The sequence below is a fragment of the Molothrus ater genome, chromosome 4, assembly GCF_012460135.2.
Source record: "Molothrus ater isolate BHLD 08-10-18 breed brown headed cowbird chromosome 4, BPBGC_Mater_1.1, whole genome shotgun sequence".
NCBI lineage: Eukaryota > Metazoa > Chordata > Aves > Passeriformes > Icteridae > Molothrus > Molothrus ater.
This window is the reverse complement of record NC_050481.2, coordinates 59,562,968-59,589,250: the sequence shown is the minus strand read 5'-3', so window position 1 is coordinate 59,589,250 and position 26,283 is coordinate 59,562,968. Positions and strand designations below refer to the sequence as shown.

Below are 26,283 nucleotides of genomic sequence, written 5' to 3'. Positions count from 1 at the left end.
CATTTCTTTCACTGAAACTTCAAATTCACAAATTTATTTCTCAGACTTTTAACTAAAGTTATCACATCAAGCATCACATTTTAAAATACTTCTTAACATTCATGCAAGGATTCTTAAACATTAACTTGGAAGAATTAATTATCCATAACAGGCCTGCTGATTAGATGCTTTGTTAATTATGTTGCTCATTTTGTGACAGTCTCGGTTCAGCTCCTGATCACTATCTATTCTTTGGCAGATTAATAATTTCTGAATCAGAGAAGCTCTGTGAAAAGATCACAGAAAACATCTCAGCTCTACAAACACAGAACATGAACAGTCTCAGTTAAGGTCAATAGTGAGCCCAGGAAGGAAGCTCTTATTTCAGCTCTTTGCACAATACCTACTCTGTAGGTAAACAGAGGTGTTCAGTTTAACAACACTGACAGATCTTAACCTTTCCAAGCATACATATTTATTTAATAGCTATGTTTAAATCAAAGATATATCCTATGAATAGCTTTTGCAAAGAAAGTGCATGAAGATTTCCTTTGTTTCTTATTTGAATCACTAAGATGAAAGTGAAGGCTGAGGTAGTCATTTTACTCAAAGGAAATAAAACAAAGAAACCTCTATTTCATTGATAAGAAAGGAGAGCTCTGATCTCCCATGAGCTGCTAACTTCAAAATATTCAACTGAACTACATAAAGAATAATCCCTGTAGTCACTAAGGCATGCAATGTGGTTGGCCCTTATGTGATACATGTTCTAAGACTGGGAAAACAATTTCTACTTACTATGACACCTCTCATATGAAATTCAGATGTAAATGAAGGCCTGTCTTTCTGCAGAGAATGATTTTTTTTTCCTGTTCTTGTATCTCTTAGGCTGAATTTACTTAAATTCAATGTGCAGTAATAAAGAATAACGAGAACCCTGTTTTCCCTTGTCCCTAGAATCTCAGTCATTAATAAAACACACAATAGTATATTTAGGAAAATAGTTAGCCAGCAGATTTAGAACTGCTTAAAAACAGTTCAAGTCACAAAAAGTTTAGCTTTTACCCTAATTAGTTTCTACCAGTTAGTTTCTTCCCTTAGAATTGCCTAAAATTAGGGGTCTTTTTAGGGTTTTTTAGGGTTTACTGATAAAACACATAGTTATTTATCCACAGCCTACCTTCCATTATTTTTTTATTTTTCTGTTTTCTCAACATAAAACTACAGATTAAGTATCTGCAAGGCATTTCTGTTGATAAATACTGCACATTTACCATGCAAAGAACGCATGTGGTAAGTGAAAATTTAACACATTTCTCATAATCATTGTTTTAATGCAAAATATTTTGCCTTCTGAGAGGAAAAGTACAATCAGGTTATGAAACACTTGGATTTTTGAACTTTCATCTATATACAGCTAGTAAATTTGATTTTGGTAAGAAAAACACATGTACTGAGGTTCTTGTTTCTTCAATCGCCTTTATAATAATCTGAGTTTTATTGAATATTTCTACATTTAATCCCACTGTAAAGCTATACATAACAGCTGCTGTATTGGACAGGTACTTCCACATTGAAGTCAGCAGGATTTTTTTGCCTTAAGCGAAATGTTATGCCACAAAATTTTCTCTGAGAAAGCACAGGTTTTGTAACAATCACATGGATCATCTAATTAACCTAATCAATCATTACTATTACAAAAAAAAAATTCAATTTTAAAAGCCATGTTAATGGCTTAATCACTGAACACACCCCAGAAGATACAGCACACTCTTAATATTCATAGTATTCTTATAAGGACCAGACCTAAGGTTAACCTTCCAGCAAAATTGGGTAGTTTTGAATTTGTCCATGTGAATAAACAAGAAAGCCCAATTGGTTTCAAGGTTTTGTTTGCAGAAACATGCTAATGTGACTTTGTATCTAGTTACTCAGATATCAACTACAGAACTGAAGCAATCTATTTTACCATTTTATTCATTTATTTAACTTTTACATAGTTTGTCTTGCAAATATGTTTGTTATTTCCAGTTACGAGCTGCAGTCTCGAGTGCTACAGGATTCCCGTGGCTCTGGAAAGCTCCCAGAGCTTTGCATTTCACAGTCACAGAATATTCCGAGTTGGGAGGGTCCCAGAAGGATCGTGGAATCCAACCCTTGAGTGAACGGCCCCTTCGGAGATCGAACCTCCGAGCCTGCTGTTATTAGCACCATGCTCCAATCATTTTTAACCTACACCACTGATCTGTGTCACAGAAATTGAGATTTCCCGAACATCTGCCCTGAAGAACATCTGCTTGGCAGATGAGGAAAACATTTCTACCCACAGAGTTTTTTGGGGTTTTTTCCTGAATCATTTCGGCACCACAGCCTTCAGTGCGGCACTCGGCTGTACACGGCAGTGCTCCCTCCCTCCAGGGGGGCTCAGCGATTCCCGAAGCTGTTTCTGGACCCCGGACCGGCGAGGCCTGGGCGCGGCCGCTGCCCCTCACGCCGGGGCGGTGGCGGCCGCCGCGCTCCCGCCCCGCCGCGTCACTGCCGGAGCGGCCCAACATGGAGCCCGGCGGCGGCGGGGACGCGCTCCCGAGGCTGCGGCGCCCGGGGCGGCGCGGGCCAGAGCCCCGGGACCCGCAGCAGCCGCAGCCGCCTGCCCGGGGCGGCGGGACGGCCGGTGGGTGGTGCCGGGGCGCGGGGAGCGGTGCCGAGCCCTGCCGGGCGGGCGCTGGGACGGCAGCGGGGCCGCCTCGGGTTGAGCGGCGCGGAGCGCGGCCCCGCTGCCCTCAGGTGTCCGCTCCTGACTGCGAGCCGGGCGTGGGGGATGCGAGGGGCTGGCAGCCGCGGACTGCCTCATCTGCCTGATGCAGATGAAATGCTCGATGCTCCGGGCCCAAGCTCCCGTAGGATGAGGAGGAATGTAGGAAATGTAAAATAAAGCTGCCTGTAAGCTCCAGCAGAGCTGTGGGTACGCTCGGCTGGCGGCGGTGCGTGTGGAGGAATCGGCACATGTGACACTGCTGAAGGCACACGGGCCACCAGGAACTCCTGGTGATAAACTTCAGAGTGTGAGACATCAATACCACCTCTGACACCTTTTTTTGACAGTGTGTATAAATACTGTCTTACGTGGTTACTGTCGGCACAAAAATGGCTTTCTCATCTCCTTGCTCTCTCTAAAACAGTACATGATAATGAGGGGAAAAAGAGAAGGTAGTTTCCTGCACAATGATAGTTGCAGTTTACCTGCTGAAAGTGTGCAGTGTAAGTCCAGCTAGGTCCTGAAACTGCAGCTGAAAATTTGTGAATTATCTGCAGTTGAGAACAAGAAAATTATGCCTGCGATCGTTTTGCAAATACTAAAATTCATAAAGAAGGGTAAAAATAAATCAGTGATTGGAAGTAGCAACCTATAGCTAAATTAATAAAAATTGTTTCATAAAACCAGGGTTTTTTCATTAGTTAAACAACCCTTACAAAATCTAGTCAGCTGTCTCCTAAAAATATACACAGATACAGTGTTGTGCTGATTGTTACTGCTTTATCATTTTATCAAAGGATACCTTGCTTAAACTGTTTCATTTCAGTAAATGTTCAGAGGTCTTTAGAATATTTGTAGCACAAAGTGTATTATGATGAGTAGAATAATCTCCCGAGATAAATGAATTAAAAAGATAAAGTATCATGCTTTATGTAACTATAATCATACTTCATTTAATGACTGGCTTTAGTGCTATAATTATGTTCTTCTTTACAGAAGAGTCTACAGCTGTAGAGAAGACGATGAGGCCTCTTAACAGACTGAATATTCATTCTGCATTCTGGATTTTGGCATCAATAGCTGTGACGTACTACTTTGATTTTTTAAATAATATTAAAGAAACTATGCAAGCAGATAGGTAAGGTATCTTTTCTTACAAAAAGGTTTGTTTTAGCCCTATAATCATACTCAGTTTGTTACATCTGGTCACTGTATTTTAAATCATGGATGAACAGGATCTGCAGTAGGAATAGAGAAACCTTGGACTGTTCAGTCTGGAGAAGAGAAGGCTCAGAGTCATTTTGTCATTGCATGTAAACACCTGAAGGGAGGGTGCAAAGAAGACAGAGCCAGGCTCTTTCCAGTGGTGTCCAGGACAGGACCAGAGGCAGTGGGTGCAAACTGAAATGGAGGAGGTTCCCTCTGAAGATCAGGAACCACTTTTTTACTGTCAGGGTGTCTGAGCACTGAACAGGTTGCCCAGATAGGTTGTGGAGTCTTCATCTTTGGAGATATTCAAAAGCCATTTGGACATGATTCTGGGCAACTGGCAGTAGCTGAGCTTGCTTGAGCAGGGAGGTTGGACCAATATCACCTAAGCTGATATTATTATATAATTTTAAAGTAAATACAATGCTTACAGTTTGCTACACTTGTTTTTATTCTCTGTAAACTCTACTTAGCTGTTTTTGTACATGCAAAGTTTGCTCTGATACCAGATATTTTAATACTGTACCTTCAAGTTTTCATTTAAGTCCAAGAAATAGCTGCCTGGTTTGTTGGAAGTATTTAGGCTTTGATTTTATTTTTTTATAACAAACCCCCTGAAATTAACCCTTAGAGGTCAAAGAGAAGTTAATTTCTCTAGAACATCTGTAGATGATTTTGAGTAGGTCAGCAAAAGATTAGTGAAATAATTTCTGTGAGGTAATTTTTATTTCTAGTCTATTTCTTTTCTATTAAATTATTTTCAATGGGATTGATGTATGTTAAATGTTTTTAGATGGCTTCAGCTGGAAGTGCTATTAAAACACATTGCAGTTGTCATTGTTATATCAGTATGTGGAAGCTGCAGAGGGCTCTGTGCTGGGAGGTTCTCTGGAGCTGCTCTCCCAGGCTAGTTATACCTTCATACACCTGACTGTGAAAGCAAAACCAGTGGCTCCAAGGTGTAATCAAAATTTGGGGTCAGGACCCTCTCTTCCTGCACTGCTTGTGTAGGTAGGCCATGGCTACAGTTCTCTTGGTGCAGGATTCTCCCTTGGTAGAAACAGGATTTCAAAGTAGCATATTATGTTTGCTGTACCGTTCCAGAACACATGGTACCTGAGCAGGAAGATCCTTAATTACCCTTTGTAATTTAGTAATCAAGTTATTGTAAGAATTCATTTTTCAAAATTTTTATTTGTTAATACATGTTCAGATAAGATTTTATTAAAGTGCATCTTCCTCCCAAGCCTTATCTGAACTAGTCTTGAAGTGTATCCTCAAAGAGGCTCAAAAGTGTGTCTTCCTAAATAATCACATACCCTGTGTTTTTTATTATTCTGAGTTTAAAATTCTAGATTTCTCCATGGTTTTCTTTAGTAGTTATAAATAATCTTCATGTTTCTTGTTAAATTTGAGACTTCCCAAACTGAAACCATATTAAAGCTTTCTGCAGCATTTCTGTTGCACAAAGATCACCAGTCTAATTTATAGTGAAAAGCACAGTTGGAGTGGAGCCTATTTTATTTTATTATTGACTAAGTGGTTTTGGTGTGGTAGTATAGTAGATTCAGACAAGATCTGTCACATTGAATTTCCAAAATACTTGAGGGGACAATATATGAAAGGAGTGTTTCATTGCAAAATTAAACTCAGTTTAACAGCTTTTAAGGGCAAAAAGTGTTTTGTAAGATTAATTTAAGGTAAAACCTACAGGAACTCTAGGCCACAATCTGTGTTTTTAACAGATATTGCCTGTTCTGTTTGTCGACTGAAGATTACTCAGCAAACTGCAGTGTGACTGTGCTAAACATGGCTTAATGTGCTTTTCTTCCCACAGCTGGTGGCTTTCCTGTGGCACTTGTTTATTGGCTGCATGTTTATGTGTTGCCTTTTACTGCATACTGTATCTTGAGTGGTACTGTGGAATTCAGGACTATGATGAACAGTACCCTGCACTGATTCCTATCACAACAGCTACCTTCATAGCAGCAGCAATTTGGTGAGTTCAAACACTGTGTGCAAACTTCTGCTAAACCTGTGCTAGTCTGTGTGTTAATGGGCTCATTTTATAAGTATCATTTCTTATAAATTATAAGAAATTCTGTAATGAAATTCTATATGTAATTCTGCTTTGTGTATTGGTGACAATATCAGTTCTAGGTAGCATAATTTCTTGCACTTTCAACTTTCATCCACAAAGCAAGAGTTGCAACAGTTGAAACTTTATATTGTGTACTTAGAGATGTACTGGATCTTTTCTGTCTTGAAAATTCAGGGGAAAACTGAAGTTATCTTTGTTAGTGTAAATTTCTCGTCTCTGGCAACTACTTGTGCAGTTAACAAATAAAGACAAAGGTGCAGTCTCTCTATCTGAGAAAAAATTCAGTTCAATCAGTTTCTGTCAGAGCTCTTCATTATCAAACAATATAAGTAGCAAACATACCCAAAATGCTAGACTTCTGACTATTGACATATGAGCTTTAAGGGTTTATATTTTGTCTGAGAATGGTACTTTTAGTAAGAGTTGCTTTACTTATGAGATTGTATGAGAACTGAGCAAATGTGAATGAAGAAAATTACATTGTACCAGTTAATTTATTTGCTTTCCGCATGAAAATTGATTTCCTCTTGTTTAGCTGTTGTATCAAGACATCAGTCAGTGTTGCAATGGTGAAAAAAAGGAAGATTGAGGAAAATAAAGGTTCCCTATGGTTTATAATTAGTCAAATCTGTAATTCTTGTAAGTCAGTTGTAAAATTAGTTGGTTTTCCCCTTGTCTCTTCAGTTAACTGAAATCTGTCAAGATCAAAGTTCAGATTAAAGCTTCTCTCAGCTGCCATGTATGCCCATTGAAAAATCAAAGAGTAGGTAATTTTCAGGGGCTTCAGATATAGATTTTCTGAAAGTAAAAGGTATCTTTACCCTTTACCCTTGATGTGTTTTGTTTTCAGAAACAAAGAAGTATATTTCCAGGTTAAGTAATTTAAATCTTATTTCTTCTTTTGACATGTTTCCTTTGTATGCCTGATGTTTCTGTAATGTGACAACTGAACTTACCAAATACTTTCTGCTTTTATTTCCAGTTTCAATGTTGCCTTGTGGCCTGTCTGGTCATTTTTGACACCTGTGTTGCTCTTCATTCAGTTCATGGGTATTGTGATGCTTGTGTCACTCCTGGGATAAGCCCTTCAGGTAAATAATTGAATTTTTTAAGCACATAAAAGTATTTATCCTGTTCTGGGAACTGCTTTGTTAGACATTTAACAATTGGGAGGCCCTTTAGGGGTTCCTTCTCTGTGTTTTGTGGACATTCTTCAAATTGTGACATTTTGTGGCATATAGAGTAAACAGAGAACATGCAGTTATCAAAAGGGGAAGAATATCCTTTCCACTTCTCTAAAACTCCATTCTAGACATTGAAAAGAAACATTAGTGAGAATGGATGGTTTTGGGATGTATAGACCAAAAACCTGCAGCTTTTACCTAGACTGGGGTAACTTCTTAGTAAAGCTGTTTCACCTGATAGTAAAGGGGAGAAGATACCAACATCCATGGACCAAGGCCTTCTCCATTTTTTAAAATTAAAAAATCTTTGTCATGTCTTTGTCTTCAAGTGTGCTGTTTTCATTTTCTGTGATGCACAGCCCTTATCAACCTGCTGTGTGGAAAATTGCCAGATAGGAGAAGTTATTTGTTCTTTCTAAAAAGGACTTTTCAAAGGCCAACCCATCTGTTTTGTTGACTTGAAAAATGCATTCTCAATAACTGCCACATCTTTTGTTAGGATATACTTATCAAATGAATGAATCCAGTGAAATGTAAAAAGCTAAGGAAGACACCAAATACAGATCAGTAAATAGGGTAAAGGATGTGTCCTATATCACAGGAGTCTCATGTCATCCAGGGCAGCTCCTCCTTCAGCAGGTCTTGTTTGTTGTACTTCTCAAGGGAATGAGGAGGAAGCCTGTTTGGCTTTGCTTGCCACTTTCTAGTGAGGCGATCCCTCAGCATTTTTAGGAGTGCAGCAAAAAGAAGACCGTGCTGGATTGCTGGATTTAGAGTGTAGCCTATTGTACTGACAAAGATGTAGGCAAAAAGTGTTTAATGTCTGGGATGGTGAAACTCAGATTTTTTTTTTAATAACAAGCTGAACCACTGTTGCATTTTCTCCTCTATTTTTGAGATATCAAGAAACCTGATTTTTAAGGAGATAATTAACTTCTACTCTGACAAAACTCAGACTTCTGAAAAATACAATACTTAATTCAGAACCTCTTTACTGTGGCAAAATGTTGAGTCACACTTGCTGATACAAACATCTCCATGTTTGCTGGTTCTATCATTAGCCATGTTCTGTCTCTGCACTTGAAATATATGGAGAAATTCTGTATTAGGTCAAATAATTATTTGCCTGATAATTAGGGACAAGTTATTACTTGGTGTTCCAAAATAATTAATTCATTTTTGATAGAGCTTGTGCAGTATATAGAACACTCAAAGATTTTGGTGAAATTTGTTTTTTTCTTTTCTTTCAGCTTCATGTGAAGGACTCAAGTAACTGTAATCCTGCAAAGTGTATGTCACTTTTGTTACATCTCAGTACTTCTGTTGTTTCTAATACTGCCTGTTTGCTCTAACTAATACAGTAATTCTTAATCGACTTGATTTATAAATCAATGGACATAACCATAGGAAAAAGCAACTGATTTGTCAATAATTGGAAGATAAATATATTGTACATCTCTTAGTAACATGAAACCTTTCATTTTGTAAAGCTTTGTAAAGCTTCTATTTATATTTGAGTATTAAGCACATGGGTAGTAAGTAATAGCACCATAGAATAGCTAGTGTTGAAAGGGACCTTTAAATATTATCTCTGGGGGCCTAGAGGTTACCTACTCAAACTTCCTGCTCAAATCATGTTGTTTGATTTGGAAGTAAGTGATACTTAAATCAAGTGTTGTGGGGTTTTAATACTATATTCTTTCCATTTGAATTGACAGGTAAAATACTGTTATCTGGAACCTGTGTTTGTACTTGTAAACCTACTTACAGGAGACATTTCTTGATCTCTGAAATTTCTGCTGTTATATTTGTTACCATATAGGAAATACTTTATTATCTAATGTCTTGAATTCAGATCTGCTAGTGTTTAAAAAAAAGTATGGATAAGAGAAAGGGAAAGCTGGTTGACATTTGGCAGTGTCATCAATTAAATAATAATAATAAATAAATAAATTCTACTATATGCTCATACAGTTTGTCCACAGCCAAAGGTGGATAATCAAGCTGTGAATAACCAGCAATACAATGAACAGTATTAACACTACACAAGAAATTTGGAGCACACATTAAATTCTTTTGATGTATGCACTGTTTTTCAGTATTCAGGTTGTTTTTTCTTCTGTAAATCAAATTTTCATTCTTATCAGTGCCTGTTAATGAAGTTGCCATTTTCCTTACTCAGCAATGAAGAGGCTGATATTAACTTAAAAGCTACTTAGTTATACTTAGTTGGGAAAATAAAATAGCATTTTATTTTTATTAAGTGTCTGTTCATGTTGGCTGAGATACTTAACTGTCTGAAGACCTGGGCACCATCTGGTTGCTAGACCACTTTATGTGGGTCCTTGTGTAAATACTTTTCCACGCACGCCTTTTGGAAAATAGGAGAATGTAGAAATTGGGTACTGAAACCTGTTAAAATCAACACTTGTGAGTGTTGCTTAAAGTCTGGACTGCCAAAGGATACTGTATTCTTCACTCTGACTTCCAAATTCACACCATTGCTGAACACATGGAATGTTTAGTGATGGCAGAGATACACATTGTCTTTGGTTGTTACTGTTCCATTAATGAAAAAAGTTGGGACCTAGTAGTATGTAATACAAAGAATCAGACAAACCAAAATAAAGTGCATTTAGCACCACTTGAAGTAGTTTGTAGGGTAAGTTAACAGCTTGATTTGTTTAAATGTAATATTTAAATTTGCCAAAACCAGTCATGCTTCACATCTTTAAAGTGCAAGTTGCTTATTTTCAGGTCTTCAGTTTTTAAAAGGTTTTACCAATTTTGTCTGCATACACAGGTACATTTGAGTAACTTTCTTTATTACAACATTTAAAATGCAGTATTGCTCAGGGATGGTTATTATAGCTGTATTTTTATTTGTCAGCTGTATGATTGCTCTAGGTGTTTTAAGTTGCCTTGTAATCTGAATTAAAATTACTATTTTAATTTGCTACAAGATTTTTAAAATTCATTCTTCTGAACATCTTAATAAACTTTGTACAAAAGTGATCAATAGTTGTTCAATATTTAATTGTTTAACCATCTAATTACACTTTCTTGGAGACTTCCACCCCATCTCATTGCTTTTTCTATAAAATAGATGTTCATGTAGATTTTAAATGCTATACTTGACTCAGAGTACCTTTGTCTTTCATGCCCCTTTATCTGGGTTTATTGAAGGTTTAATAACACTCTGTTCACCTCTGGAGAGCTGTTTGCCTTCAGACTACTTTGATGTCTTTCTGAGAATCCCAGGTAGAAATGCTCATTGTACAAAGTCTTTCAGTAACAGATCTGAGTATCCAACACAATACTCATTCACTTATGTGCTCAAAAGGAAGTAGTGGCAAATCTGGTAAGAAGGTAAAACAATGCTTGTTTTAATTGTTGCAACCTGACACAATGCTGCTGCCACTTCTGTGAACTCCTTGCTTTTGTTATTTTCCTTACCACCAAATAAGAATTTAGGGCAAGGGAGTAGAAAGAGGTAGCAGTTGAAATCCCCACCTCTATTAAAGCTTGAATGTATTCTCTTGGTACAGGCCACCATAGGTATCTTCTGTATCCATTTACATTATTTCATTTCAGGATGAGAATGTGTACCAGCACCAAAGAGCTTTCGCTTACAGGTGACAAGGGATGCTCTTGGATAATTTAAAGTAAAATAGTCCATGCAGTGAAGATTATTTATCACAGTTACCCATAGAAGCTCTCTAAAATGGAAACATCTTCCTCAGTTATTCTTTAAAGGTTACATTGTATGAGATAGAAGTAGGATTTGGCAATCCCACAATGCCATTTCTGATAACAATGGATGTAGCTGTGAGCTAGAGGTGGTTGAAGCCTGACTGTTTGACTAGTTATGCTTTTGATTTAACAGACCAGACAGAAACAAAGGGCTCTCTTCCTGTTAAGTGTATTCTTCAATAAGAAAATGTACACATGGTCTAAAATACATGTTTCTTGAGAACAGGGCAAAATGAATAAAGGGTAGGAACTACCTCTTTATGGTTACCTAAACAGGTGATTGTCCAGAATTCAGTCATTTCATCTTTCTGCCATTTTGTTTTCCTTCCCTGTTCTTTAAGAGGCTTGTGAATCCCAGACACTAAGATGTAAGTTCAAAAGTGTCCTTTTTATATGAGAAAAAAACCCTTTATTAATTTCTGCCTTCAGAAGAGAAAAAGCTTAAAAGGACTCCTTTGCCAGAGGAAGTGGAATAAAATAGATGCTGTATTTTCAAGATATCCTTTTTTTTAATTTTTTATTGTAGTTGAACTAGTGGCTTAATTTCATGCAAGGTGTGGGTCAGTCACTGTAAAAACCAATGTTTTGGGTAATCAATATGCAATCAACAGGTACAGAGCAAAAATGCAAAACTGTAAGACTTGGCCAGGACAAGGACCAGTCCATCTTGATGTTTGGCCTCCAAGCTATGCTCAGCATCCAAATACCTAAAGTTAAGAGAATTCAGTTTAAGTAGAAAAGGGTCAATACTGAAAGAGTGAATAAATATTGGGAAAACGAATATATAAGAAGGGGACTAAATTCTGCAGAAGGTTTTGCTACTTTGAGCTCAGTAGTTGCTTCTCCAGCTAGCAATTCCTATAGTACTGTGTTATTAGAATGGGACTTTCTAAAAAAACCAAGGTAAATTACCACTTTTGAAAGGTCTAGAGAATTCCTGAAAAACGAGGTTCTGTCCTACCAGTGAAAGTACCGATTGCTCAGCAGAAGATGCCTGTGGAGCCCAGAGTGTGAAGCACGTGTGTCATCCCTCTGCCTGCCGTGCGAAGGAGCTCCATCAGCAGCTGCTGGCTCCCGGGCTGCAGGGCAGGCTCCAGCCTCACCAGCTCCCAGGTTCTGGCCTTTCTTCGGCTTTCCAGCCGTCGGGCCGGGGATTTGTTCAACATACGGTGTCTTTTGCATTTTCCTGCCCAGGGAATGTGTTACACCGCGCAGGTCTCCCAACACGGACCATGTCACCAAAGGCAGCCGGGCAGAGCTGGCTCCGAACTAACTTTCGTCCGAGTCGCTTCTCCTCACCCTGGTCCGGACCCCAGCTGTTGTCAGTCTCAGGGAAGAACGTCCCGCAAAAACCTCAGCAGCCTTTCCCGGCTGCCAGGGACCCCCGCCCGCGGGCAGGGCGCGGCCAGGGCCGGCGGTCCCGCTCCGCCCCCGCCGCGATGGGGGACGGGCCAGCAGCGCCCTCCGGGCTCCCCGGGGACAGCGGGGCCGCCTGCTTGGAGCACCTGGCCGGCGGCGTGGGAGATGGAGGAAGCCGCCGGGTGCCCCGCGGTGGGCGGCAGCTACCCGCAGAAAAACGCCGAGATCCTCAGCAGCCAGTACGGCATCAACCTCTTCCTGGCCGGGCTGCTGCTCACCTTCGCCTGGGCTGTGCATGCCGTGGGCATCAGCAAGAGCCACCTGCTCTCCTACCTCATCACGCTGATGCTCATCCAGCTGCTGTGGATGCTGTGGTACCTCTGCAGGAGCTGCACGCAGAGGAGGCTGATCCGGGACAAGGATACACACGCCGGAGCCCGCTGGCTGAAGTGTAAGTACGGGGGGATGGCACAGAGCGGTACCTACCGCACAAGGGACATCTGTGCCATCACCTGCTGCCTCTTTGTTACCTCTCCATCCCTACCGGGAGGCATCCTGGTCTTTGCAAACTGAATGAACATGCAGTGCACTCTAAAGTAAATATATGCATAAGCTGAACATACTAGAAGATTGTATTGGGAATCTGTTTGTTAAACATTCTCACTTTCCAACTACCATTTTTAGTGCTGAAAGCTCCAGCACCTTTCTTCCTTACCAGGCTGGTTTGGTGAAACTTGAAAAATGATATATAGCTAGTGGAAGAGGCAGGTTTTTTGCTGTCTTGCAGCTGTTTTAGAGGAATTATCACCTTTTCCAGATGGTATAATGCAATTTACTTTATGGTAGTACCAGTCAGAAAGGTCCTGAAGCTCTGTCTATACCAACGTATATCAGAGATTCCTGGTTATATGTGTACAGTGATGCTTCTGAAACATCTAGCGTTAGACTGTAGAGGACAAAATCCCTGACCAGATCAGTTTGTCATCAGTACATAAAGCAGTTAAACAAGGAATCTAAACTGCGCATTTGCTTGCAGAAAAAGTATACAAGTTTGCAAGAGTAGTGGTGGGGTGTGCTGGCCCTTATCTGCAGTCAGCTGTGTACCAGTGAGGATACAAAGGTATATTGAGAAAAGGTGTTTGGGCAGCACATCACAGAATTGCAGTGACAGGAATTTGTGTTTTCAGGTACCAAAGAAAAAGAAACAGCCTACATCAGTGCTTGTGCAATAATAGGCAATCCCAGTTCTACCAGCCTCTTCCAGTCTCAGCACTGTGAGTGATAGATTGGAAAGTATTTAAGTGGAATGTTATGACAGATTTCCCCTTAAGTGTTTTCTACCTACTAACAATGAGACAACAGCTAATTTTCACAGCAGCTAATTAAACATCTAAATGAAAATTCCAAGAACACCTAACACCTGATTATTTTGAAAAGTAAGGTTGTGCTGTGGAAATGTAGTTCTCAATCTCAGTAGTTATGTGTAATTTATTTTCTTCGCAACTGTTAACATTTGTGTTTGAATTGCTGACAGAAAACTTATTTTCTTTTAATGTCTAATGTACAGCCATGGTCTGTAAACTATTTCCTGAAATGTATGGAGTTCATGTACCAACTGTTGAATTGTTCCTCTTGATTATTTACTATTTTTCAAGGCAATGTTAATCTCTCAAGCATTTTTCATTTATTAGCTTATGTGGCTTACAACCTCCTGAAATTCATGCAAGGCTTAATAAGATCCTACCTTGGGCCAAGCTAAGCTTTTGTTACTCAGAGGGTAGCTTTCCCCTCTTAAATATGGAATAAATACTGCCTAGCATGGGTAAGTACAGCAGGATCCCCCACCCTCTTTTTTTTGGCGCCGCATTCACAGCATTTCATTTGTCCTACAGAATATAAGGAGTCACAGAAACTTAGAAATAAGATCCTAGATTGAACTACAGAGTTACCATATCCATTTCTTTTACCAGCACAGGATGGCTCTTTGTACTGACTTCTCAAGTGCTTCGGGTTCCATGGCTTCTCTTAGGCTGCAATTCAACAAATTTGCCCTTAGGGAATGACCTACACTTTCCTATTCTTGGGAGTTTCTTGTAGTTACAACAAGGCTGTACAACTCCTTTATCCTCTATTAGTAAAAGAAAACTTATTTGAGCTAAGGAAAAACTCAGGTGGCAATTCCTCTGCCAAGATCCCCTATGCCCTCCTCTTTATCATGCTTTTGCCATAGAAGTCTTTTACCTGAAAGATCAAAAGTCCAAAAAGGAAAGGGGAGGATGGAGTGGGACAGACATATTTTGTTTGGGTTTTTCCACTGAAAGTTTTCTGCAATTTTTTTTACTAGCTCTATCAGCTACTTTTGAAGAACCTCTCTTTGCTGTAATTGTGAGAGCAAATGTCCTTGTATTAAACAGTAGAAAATGAATGTATTTTCATGAATCCTTTCAAACTGTGAATATCATTTCAGTAAAAGCGGTGGCAGTTGCCTGCTTAGACCATTTTGCTCTGACAAATGTTGAAATGGAATGATTTAACAAAAACCTCCTATAACTGACTCCTTGTACATGTTTAGCAACACTAGAAGGACAGATGACCAGTTTGCAAGAGCTGCTCACAGGAAGGTTTCCTTGAATCTTTCTGCACCAAGGTGTCAATGTGTGAACCCTTGAGCTTGGTTGTCTTCCCACCTGTGTGGTTGACCAAGAATCACTCCTGGAGTCTGAATGTAGGAAAGGTTTGTGGCAGAGCTGTGTCATTAATACAACACAGTTATCCTAACCCAAATAACCACAGGGAACCTTAGGAAGTCTTTCCTTGACTTATTCCAAATATTATTCTCCTAAGTATGCTCTCCTGCTAGGAAAAGCTCTCTGACCATTTTTTTGGGAAAGTTCAGAGAAGTGAGCTAGAGAACTCAAAATGAAAATCAGTTGGTTTCACAAACAGCTTTATTTTATCACATTCTTTAGCAGCACAGTTTCTGTTTAAAGCATTGACAACTGGTCAACTTAAAAGCTCTTGACAGACTTCAACTTGTATCTTTTTACTGCCTTCATTGAATTGCCAATTCTTTGAATGATATTTTAAAGTGAGAGTGGTATTTTTGCAACTGTATCATTATGTTTTTCTGATCTTCTTGATGGTTACTAGCAAGAAATGAGCCAGCACTTAGCAATACTTAAAATCCTATTATTGATCCCTTAAGACACAGAGATTTCAATGAATGTTTGAAAGGAAAAATAATGAAACAGTGCTCAATTGCAATAATTTCACATTTCTTACAATTTTAAATGAAAATAACTAAGTAGTGGAATTATCTTCCTTGAATTTACTGGTGTCCATTTAGTATTAGTACATACTACTGAAGTTTCTATCACAAAAAGTTGTCAGAAATACTATTAACATACCATATGCATGGTCATTACGGCTGTGGTTTGATTTTTGACTAAGAAAATTAGTACAATCATTCTCTTTTGAAGCCTATAAATAAGCATGTTGGACACTTTGTACACACTTGTAGTGTGGCCACCTGGGTGATTGCAGAAATATCTAAATACCATTTGAATAACTGAAACAGTCTAAAATTAAGAGTAATATAAAGTCTTCCAATCCTTGGAGGTCAGTAGTCTATAATCTTTTTGCTTCAGAAGAGAGTTTTTGCCTTCTTATTGAAACAATCATAACACATGTCAAACTGACTCATTTCAGACAAATAGGCTGTTTCCTGCATACTTTGTAAATAAATCATAAATCACAAAATCAATCTTAGAATAGTTCAGGTAGGAAGAGACTTCTGAAGTTCATCTAGTCTAACACCTTCCTCAGGCATGTCTAGTTACCTCAGGCAGAGTGATTTATAACAAGTTATATTTATAATTATATAATCAGAACTAGAAATTCTAATTTATTTCTTAATTATTAACATTCTTTAGATAAGGAAAGAAACATATAATTTGATCTCAAGGGTAGCCTATAATTTTGTAATACCATTTAGTTTCATACACAGTACAAATGGCACCTCTAAAAACGTGGGCTTCAGTCCTGTTATGTGTGTGAGAATACAAATTAGCTGACCTAAGAAGCATAAATTTAAAAAAACTATATGGGATTATATACATGCATGAAGTGCAGAGCTGAGGTTTTAGCTTTTGCAATATAAAAGCAAAAGGTTTTAGCTCCTGGTAGAAATGACACTCAATCAGTAATTTTACAGTGTTTTTATTATAGAGAGATTCTAAAACAGAAGCATAAAATCCTACTGGAATTCATACCCTTGTGGTTAAAAAGGTTTCTGAAGTCTATTTTTGTTTAAAGAGTCAATGAAATAATAAACAAAATTATAGTGTGTTTATATAATTTCTACTTAATTCTTATCAATGCAACTTTGACAATGAAGATATTAATTAAATAAATTTTTAATTTAGTGTTACTTTTTTACTACCACATGTCAAGTAGAACACGTGGTATTTGTATAGAAGTTAGGTTGTGGCCCCATATAAATGATAAATATTCATCCAAGTCAACACTAGTGATGTTATTTACTCTGTAAGGAATTGTAAAGAAAGATTAAGTTACTGATGCTGGTTTATACCATGAGGTCTGGTTAAGGTCCATGGATAAATTTTTATGTAGTCTTCATTCAAATAAGTCCAAATTAAATCCACTGAAAACTTGCTTGAAAAAAGCTTAAAAAAGGAAAAAAAACCCCACCCAACCACAAAAAAAAAAAAAAAAAAACAAAAAACCAAACAAACAAAAAAAACCAAAACAAACCCTCAAAACAAACCAAAACCAAGGTTTGGTTCAGTAATCTTGTAGCCAATTATGCTCTGTCATACAGGTACAAACCAAATAATAACAGCAACAAAAAAATGAACAAAGGGAAATGTATTTCAAAGTTCTTTAGGGTATTTAGAGTAATATGTTAGGATATTTTTTTGTGTGTGTGTGAAATACAGATACTGAAATTAAATCTGTGGTTCTTTATTAGGAGAACAAACCTTACAGCTCGTTGTGGTCTCTGAGTCACAGTGCGACGCCCCAGCCATGCTCAGGGAGGGCACACCAAGTGATTGTGTTACTTCCCACTGTGCAGGTGTTGGGCTGGGGGATGTGAGGTGATTGTTCAGCTCCCAGGAGTGCCCATCTTGCTGTGGGGCTGCTGAGGGCAGTAATTCCTGCCCTCCATGGCTGCTTCAGCGCCACTGTCACCTGGGAGCCTGTCCTGCCCAGAGCTGGGCGCTCTGCCAGGGGCTGGATGCCCTGGGCAGTGCAGGGCTGGCAACTCCTCCCTGACCATGCAGGGGCTCTCCAGTGGTGACCCTGCTTAATGTACTGGGCAGAGGCTGTCACAAATTAGAGGCACTTAATTCATAGAGTCAATTATCTTCTTGAGCATTGATCTAATCTTATTTCCCTAAACAAGAACACAGATATTGATCAGCTTTCATTCCCTTAAAGAGGTTTTTGTGTGTTTTACAAATAGTTCCTTGACACTATAACTATACATAAAATTTTCTAATATCTTTTTCATTCGTAGGTGGGATTACATTATTTGCAGTGATTACTTTAATTCTGGATTCCTTTAAAATTGGATATTATATTGATTTTTCAAACTGTTTATCACCAACTGAAGGCATTTTTCCTGTAACACATGCTGTCCACACCATCTTACAGGTAAAATTCACTGGTTGCGCTTTTATATTAATCTTTGTTTCTTTTCAAAAATATATTTTATCTTGTCATCAGTGTACTTAACAATAATTTGATTTCTGAGCATATCACAGAATACTTTTGAGGACTAAATTCTTTTGTATGTATAGTAAATTCAAGCTTTGCAACCTGAAGTTGCTTAGCCATAAAATTCATGGGTTTCAAACATGGGTTTGAAAAAAAGGATAATAAAAAAGTGTTCTCCTGTAGTTGAAGTTATGTGACCTTTTTGTTTAGTTGAAGTTACATACAGAATTTTCAGGCTGAAATGAGGATTTTGGCTAAAGATAATTCCCTTGTTTATGTATGTAGGACTTGCCACACATGTTCAATTCCATCTGTCTAACCTGATGTTCCTTTGTGGTTAGAGGCTGGGTAAAAAGGGACAAAACTCTCCCTACCTGGTCCTAAAACACTTGCACAACTTTCTGTAAAAATGAACATGGATTTTCCTTCTAGAAGCATTTGGTTGCTCTTATCAGTGGCTGCACAGAAGCAAACATAGTCAGTGACTCCTGTGAAATATTCCAGCTGCCTGTTTGTTGTTAGGCTTTGGGTCTAGAGTGTGTGGTGACACTCCATAGCTGATTGTTTCTCACATTAACTCCTCTGAACCCCTGTCAGCAGGTTTGTAGGGAAGAAGGAAAGAAAAAGCCACTCAGCTGAAATACTCAATCATAGCCAGGCACTTTTATGAATTTTCCAAGGGGTTTATATCATCAGAAATAAAAGAAATGTTTTCCTAGCAGTTGTGATTGCATGTAAATGAGCTTTTGAACAGCCAACATTTTTCTGCTTTCTTCAACAGTAAAAAAAAGAAAAAAGTGCACTGAAATTTAAACAGTAACTCTCACCCCATCTATGTTTTTTTCTGAAATGCTGAGTTGGTTGAAGTCATCTTAGTTTTACATTCTTGTAATATCCACTCTCCATGTCTTGCAACTTCATTCTTTCATCTCTGAAAAACAAACCAATGAAATTAAGCTCTTCTGTATGCTGATCTGAACTCAACATTCTTCATTACAGCCAATGACCCAGAGCTGACAAGGTTTCCAGCCACCATGAACTGGAGTGTGGAAGAATGGTGAATAAAAATGCTGGACAATAAGTCAATAAGAATTCCAATTTAAATTTTACATCACCCAGTGTCACTGAATTTACCATTTACAGAGCTTAAAATAATGAACACTTGAATGTTAGCCTGAGAAATCAAAGAAAAAGTTAAATTTAAAAAGTGATGAACCACATACGTCTTACCTAAGACAAATCTTCTTGTGTCTTCAAAACAGTGAATGAAATCACAGCAGAGAGCATCCCTAATATGTGTCATCTAAAAACCAAAGAATTTGTTTTCTAACTGATATGTATCAGATTCTGTTGTCATTTACTCAAAGTGAGACATCATGCCATGAAATGAATATATCCATTCTGCACTCATGGATGAGCTAAAATGTACCTGCCCTCCCAGGGCAGGCTGTGCATTTTGTTCTTCTGGAGGCAGAAGTCTCCTTGAGGCAATGAGTATTCTGTGAGCCAAAAACTGGATTTTATGCCTATTTTATTATTTTATGCTTATTTTATTTCTGCACTGAGTTTTCCTATTTCTTCCCACTATCTTGTATCTGAACAGATCTTCAACAGATCTGGTTTCATATCTGCTGTCAGATTTTACTGCATTTATCCCAGGATGGGAAATTCAATATGGCATTAGAGACTAAGGTAATTTCATTTTGATTTCAGTTGAAGCCTACATGAAATATTTTAGTCTTTACATCTGGGATTTTACAGTGGCCACTCTTCTCATTGATAAATGCTTCATTAGAGGAATTGTTACTGCTGGGTAGCATAGTTGAGCCATAAAGAACTGCATTTGCCTAGCATTGATTGCCTCAGAAGCAGTGACTGTGAAGGCAACCTACAGTAATGGATGCTGTGGAAAAATGGGCTTCCAGTTACTCTGGCTGCTGAAGAAGAACCCAAAGTTTTTATCACTTTTCAGACCATTTCTGGAATACCAAACCAGGCAGGTTTCTCAGAGAAATCTTAGGACTCTTTCTTTTCTGATAGTTCAGCTTCTGATGAATTCAGTATCCTAGGAACTATTGGGAGTTAACAGACTGTTAGTGTCACCCTAACATCCCTGAGGAATATTGGTATAGTTCTTCTTGAACCTTCCCACACCTGGTTTTGTTTCAGTAGCAATCTCTTTCTGAAGTCTCCCTTATGCTGTCACAAACAGAGAGTTCCAATTTTATTCCACTTACCTTGACTTGCTAGCTTATTGTTATCTCTCTCTTTTGTTCCTTGTTTGAGTTTTCTGCACTATCCTTGAGTGCAGCTGCTGTGTTCTTAATGCGGTTGTCTCTCATGCAGTTAGTACAAACTTTTCTCATGTGTCCTGGGAATTTGTTGTTTTATTAGTCAAGTCTGGCATCCTTTCATCAATCTGTTTCCCTCCATAGAATTTAATATATTTCATAAATTCTTCAAACTTAGCATCACCATGCCCTGCAGCAATCACACCTCTATCCACAGCCAGTGGCTTTATTTTGTTTATCATTGAAATAAAAGTCTCTTCAGATACAGAAGGAAAATATGTTTTAGTGAGTGATACTTAGACTTTCTACTGTTAAGCCACTGCTTTTTCATGTAAGAAATAGCAGGTTTTGTGTAAATATCACATGAAATCATGAGCTCTTTCACATGTGTGGAGATGGAGCTGCCTCAATTTGAATCATCATAAGTTTTAACCATTTGAATGTCTATCTACAGATGCATATTCCTTTCTGAGTGTTACACATGTGCATTAGTGTAACAATATTTCTCTGTATTTCTTCTATTTAGGTGTATTTTCTGTGGTGTCATGCAAAGGATGTTATCCAGTCTTTTAAAACACTTGAAAGGTAAAGTGGATCTGATCCTCATCTGGCATGTTAATAGGTGTAGGTCTGTACAGTGCTTTAACACCAAAGTTTTATTGTATGAGAGACAGTGAAAATATACAGAGATTGATTCTCTTCTTGATTGCATTAAGTAGAAAGAAACAGAACAGTTAAAGTAACTCCATTTACCCTTATTTAACCTGCCCTGATATTTTGTAATACAAAATAGTGTCAGAATACATATATTTTTGTCACGAGAGAGGAAAATGGTATCTTATTGTGGTATCATTATTTGATACCACAGAGTCACTTAAGGAAGGATCATATAAGTGTTTTAAGACTATGCACTATATTATGTTTTATTTATTTCCCTACTGAAAGGGAACCTGTACCAGCAACCTGCAGTCAATGCAATGTAACTGAGGTATTTTATATTGATTTTATGGAAAGCACCTTTTTAAAACTAGATCTTAGACTCATAGAATAGTTTGGGTTGGAAGAAACCTTTAAAAGCCATTTAGTCCAACCCCTCTGCAATAAGCAGCGACACCTTTAACTAGATCAGGTTGCTCAGAGGTCCATCCAACCTGACCTTGAATGTTTCCAGCCCGTATTGATGCTGGGGCTTGCCCTGACCCAGCTGCAGGACCTTCACTTGGCCTTTTTGAGCCTCATAAGTTCTCACAGGGCCACTTCTTGAGCTCATCCAGGTCCTTCTGGCATCCCATCCCTCAGGCATGTCAACCACACCTCACAGCTGTGCTAGATGCAGCTGTGCACATGCACTTGGAAACACAACCTCCCTGGTGGTATCCTGTGTACCAAATCAGTCCCAATGTGTTTTCTAGTTTTCTAGTGAGAAGGTGGATTAATGTATAGTAATCTGTCTGTATATAGAACATAAGTAAGCAAACATGGTAATTTTCAAAGTACATATTTAAAGTTATCAATGATCTGACCAGTTTCTATAGGAGGTAAAATAAATTTGCTCAGAAACATCATCTGTGGTGAAGGTTCTCCATTTGTTCTGCTCTCCTGGGTAAGTGTTGAAACCCCATGCTCAGGAAGAGAGTGATTACAAAAGGCTGTGCAATGTCAGCTGGTGCTATCAGCTCTGTTTATACGTAGATTTTAAAAATTTCTAACTGCAAGTTTATCACTGAGAAGAGTGTTGTAATAAAGAACTGTTTCTTGGTGAAGAAACATGAACAGCCTCAGGTGCAGGAAATCACCTAGCATTGGTAGGTGAAAGGATTTGTCTAGGAAAGAGATAGATACATGATCTATCCATATTAAAAAGGGAGCTGCTTAGCAACAGAGGACAAATTTTTTTCTGGATTTTATTAGAAAGAAAGTTCAGAACCATTAATACACTTCTTTCTCCAATGCCATTCTGTTTCACCAAGCTGAAATGGCCTATCAGAGGCCAGGAGCCTCAAAAATGCATGGAGACCTACCCACATTTGCAATAGTACTTTGAATGGAATAAAGCCCTCTGTTAGCTTCAGCTCTCTCCAGAAGACAAAAATGCATGGGCAAGATGTCGGAGAAGATGGTGGTATCTATGAAGAAAGATCAGACAGAGAATATGAAGAAGTACTTCAGAAGGCTGTGAAATATGGTTTGCAAACAAATAATCCTGTTCAGATTGTTCAACCACTAACATTAAGCTTGTCCAGCCCAAAGAATAAAACCCATCACATAAGAGAGCATAAGAAACAATAAAAGAATTCTATTAATAGTTTAATGCATTAGGCCATTTAATATATTGCATTTCTGTAAGATTTTGGAAGACTGATTTAAGTGACTGCAGAACATCTCTAGAGATTGGTGATGATTTTTCAACTCTCCCCTTGCACTGACAAATAAATAGTGCCATATAGCTTGTACACAGAAAGTTAATCCATTTAATTTCATTGCACATATTTAATGAGATACAGTCTGTGAGGATTTCTGCAATAATCACTTTGCTTTGTAGGTTTGGTGTTATCCATTCTGTTTTCACAAATTTGCTCCTGTGGACAAATGGCGTGTTAACGGAGTCAAAACATCAATTGAATGAACATAAGGAAAGACTAATCACACTTGGTTTTGGGAACATAACTATAGGTAAGCAAAAGGCTTGGTGCATTGTGAAATTCCTGCTCTAGCACACTCATACAAAACACTGTCACTGTAGGATTTAGCTAAGTCATTCATGATTATGTCAGCATAGTCATTCCAGGGTACATAGTAATTAGCTGATACTGAAATGTTATATGATCATTATCATGTGTGTGAACAAGGCAGTAATTTTCTTCTAAGTTCCAAACAAATAGATTTTTTGAGAACATTCCTTTTCAGGAGTAGCATCACTGAGGAACACCACTAAGGAACCACTTTATTACTAAATCACAGTAATACATTAACATAGCAGTGTTAAAAAAGAGTTTACTACTTACTAAGTTATTTGTAAAAAACCAAATATGGATAATCTTGCAAATCTTTCCCAGGAGAGTGATTGCATGTAGCCTGTGGTCCTGCAGGATTCAGTGGGATGGCTCAAAAGAATATAAGCTATCTATTAGTGCTGTTTTAAAAGACAAGGACTTTGCTCTGGGTGTTTTTTACTAATGAATCATTTTCTCCATTGGCAAGTTGTAGTCAGCAAATATTTAGGGTAAGGAGGATATAAAGAAAAAAGTTCTTCACTGTGAGGGTGGTAAGACACTGGGACAGGTTGCTCAGAGAAGCTGTGGATGCTCCATCCCTGGAAATGTTCAAGGAAATGTTCATGGGGCTTTGAGCAATCTGGTCTAGTGGAAGGTTCCCTGTTCATAATGGGAAGGGGGAGTTTGAGATTCATGATCTTTAAGGTTCCTTCCAACCCAGGCCATTCTATGACAGCTGCTGGGGATGCCTTCTGCTTTCAAACCCCAGTGAAGCATGCGTAAGCCTTTTCTTAGGTGGGTAACTGGGCGTTGTTTGACTGAAGTCTTACCTTTTGTGTTTCAATATTCTATTTATGTTTTATTTATTCACATAAACAAGGAACCTTGATAATGCACATAACTGATCTCTCCTTCTCCTTTAGTTCTAGATGATCACGCACCTCAATGCAATTGCACAACAACAACTCTCTGCTCAATATTTTCTCAGGGAATATATTACCTATATCCCTTTAACATAGAGTACCACATCCTAGCATCCACAATGCTCTATGTCCTGTGGAAGAACATTGGTCGGAAAGTTGAGCACCACCAGCAAACCAAAACTCCATTCAAATTCCATGGCATAACTGTTGGAATGATTTTTGGACTAATTGTGTTAACTAGCACAATAGCCATAGTTGTTGTGTATTTAATTCAGATTGGAGGCTCAAAAATTAAAAGTGAGTTAGCACTCACTATGTTTTACTTGCACGCTATCTTCGTGTTGGCTCTCATGTGCACGGCTGGAGTTGTCGCCCTTCTCATCTACAGACTGGAGGATAGATCACTGGATAATTCCAAGAACCCTGCTCGAAAACTGGATGCAGAACTGCTGGTGGGCACAGCTGCAGGGTCCTGGCTGCTCTCCTGGGGCTCAATCCTTGCCATTATCTGTGCCCAAGGTCATCCCAAATACACATGGTATAACCTGCCCTACTCTGTTCTGGTTATTATTGAGAAATATATTCAGAACCTCTTTATCATTGAATCCATCCACCGTGAGCAGGAAAAGGTGAATGAGGACATTAAAACTCTTCGAATAGTGACCATATCTCGGGGGAGCACCTTGTCCCTCAGCCCCTTGTACAAAGAGATTTACAACGGCAGAGCTGCTCGTGACAGCGGTGACATACCCTGTCTGTTTAAAGGCAGCATCTGTGGGAGAGAAAACGATGGTGCTGGTGTTGCCAGAGAAGAAACGAGTCAGGAGAATAGTTTGGTCATGCACTCGGCCTCAGATTTCTCATTTTACAGCAGAAACTCAGTTACTAACAACAAGAGGAGAATTTTGAAGAACATCGCTGCATTTTTATTCCTCTGCAACCTTTCGGTAAGACGTTTTGAGTGTAGTTCACAAGTTAATACCCAAAAGCTTCCCATCCTTCCAAGTCTGATAAGTATATTAAAATTGCATGCTTCTGTAGTTTTTAGGCAGAATATTTTACTTCTGGAAGAAGTGAATATGCTTTTGGGGAACAAAGTTTATTTAAATGAGGAATATGGGAAGTTCCTTTCAGTAACTGTCCAAAAACTGTAGCAACAGCAGAAGCTGAAACCCTCTTCCACCAGTGTGCCCCCGTAGCAACAGGGAGGGATTTCTTAGGGACTCCTGAAACCAGTTTGCAGCACGGTGAGTCACAGTCATTAAGGGCTATTGACTTGTAGGGCTGGTGATTAATACTGGCCTCACGTTCTTTCCCTGCAGCTGTGGATACCACCGGCGTTCGGGTGCCGTCCGGAGTATGACAATGGACTGGAAGAAATAGTTTTTGGCTTTGAACCCTGGATAATTGTTGTGAACCTTGCGATGCCTTTTTCTATTTTCTATCGGATGCATTCAGCTGCCTCGCTCTTTGAGGTCAATTGTAAAACATAGATCATATACGGTCCCTCAGTGAACAATTGATTGAATAATTAATTACATAAATAACAGTTGAGAGAGTGGATGAATGGATGAGTGAATGCAGCAGCTGCCCAATAAATAGAAGATTCAATAATTTTTTTTAAAGAAGGGACAATAGCTAATAGCATGTAAATTTTTTTTCTTTCCACATGTTTTGTTATATATGTGGTGTTATTGTATAAATACACTTTTCAGAATCATATTAGTGTTAATATAATTAACTCTACATAGTAAAGTTAATTCAATCTCATTAATCTTTGTTTTAGTCAACTGGGATTTGTCCTCTATACAATTTGTTCTCTATGGCTTTGTTTTCATTCACTGTGGTTTGTGAAAGGAGTTTACAAAAAATTCTATATGGCTTAGAACAGAAAATCCCAGTAAGAGCTTCTCCTGAATCACAGAGATATTAGGAAAACTTCAAGTCTTAATTCATAGCTTTGGGTTTTTTTTTTGTAGTAAAATTAAAATAATTTTCAAATATTAATATTATTATTAATGTACTAAAATATTTGCTAGAAAATTGGGGTGTGGGAATTACTTTACATTTCCTTATTACAGATGAAAATCAATATATAATTATTATTTTGTGGATAGATATAGATAGCAAGAAATCCAGATGAGTAATATGTATTATTAGATATAATGCTGTATATAATTTTTCTGATAAAATATATTTCTATTAATTAATTAATTAATTACTTTTCTTGTATTTACTCTATGACATAACTGAGAAATAAAATTAATCATTTTACT

At 38.3% G+C, this 26,283-nt stretch overlaps 2 protein-coding genes across 3 annotated transcripts; both read left to right on the top strand.

The window, feature by feature from the left end:
• Nucleotides 1–2,532: 2,532 nt before the first annotated feature.
• Nucleotides 2,533–10,302, top strand: TMEM128 (transmembrane protein 128). Of its 2 annotated transcripts, XM_036383076.1 has the most exons (6): nucleotides 2,533–2,650; nucleotides 3,731–3,872; nucleotides 5,781–5,942; nucleotides 7,027–7,135; nucleotides 8,479–8,518; nucleotides 8,947–10,302. In XM_036383076.1, exons 1-4 carry the CDS (start codon nucleotides 2,533–2,535, stop codon nucleotides 7,124–7,126), a joined length of 522 nt encoding a protein of 173 aa, XP_036238969.1. In that variant the 3' UTR covers nucleotides 7,127–7,135; nucleotides 8,479–8,518; nucleotides 8,947–10,302. The 2 variants fall into 2 exon arrangements, with proteins under 2 accessions (XP_036238969.1, XP_036238968.1); XM_036383075.1 differs by having other exon boundaries at nucleotides 8,479–10,302.
• A 2,203-nt stretch (nucleotides 10,303–12,505) lies between these two features.
• On the top strand, nucleotides 12,506–25,500 carry OTOP1 (otopetrin 1). The gene is made up of 6 exons (XM_036381526.1): nucleotides 12,506–12,791; nucleotides 17,880–18,016; nucleotides 20,897–20,955; nucleotides 22,913–23,043; nucleotides 24,008–24,954; nucleotides 25,330–25,500. Exons 1-6 carry the CDS (start codon nucleotides 12,506–12,508, stop codon nucleotides 25,498–25,500), a joined length of 1,731 nt encoding a protein of 576 aa, XP_036237419.1.
• The last annotated feature ends 783 nt before the right edge of the window (nucleotides 25,501–26,283 follow it).

Excerpts from the sequence above, each read along its gene's own strand:
- TMEM128 (XM_036383076.1), top strand. The coding sequence starts at position 2,533 with ATGGAGCCCGGCGGCGGCGGGGACGCGCTCCCGAGGCTGCGGCGCCCG. Across the intron at positions 2,651-3,730 it reads CCGGGGCGGCGGGACGGCCG|AAGAGTCTACAGCTGTAGAG; the intron begins GTGGGTGGTGCC and ends TCTTCTTTACAG. Across the intron at positions 5,943-7,026 it reads TTCATAGCAGCAGCAATTTG|TTTCAATGTTGCCTTGTGGC; the intron begins GTGAGTTCAAAC and ends TTTTATTTCCAG.
- OTOP1 (XM_036381526.1), top strand. The coding sequence starts at position 12,506 with ATGGAGGAAGCCGCCGGGTGCCCCGCGGTGGGCGGCAGCTACCCGCAG. Across the intron at positions 18,017-20,896 it reads CTGTCCACACCATCTTACAG|GTGTATTTTCTGTGGTGTCA; the intron begins GTAAAATTCACT and ends TCTTCTATTTAG. Across the intron at positions 24,955-25,329 it reads TATTCCTCTGCAACCTTTCG|CTGTGGATACCACCGGCGTT; the intron begins GTAAGACGTTTT and ends CTTTCCCTGCAG.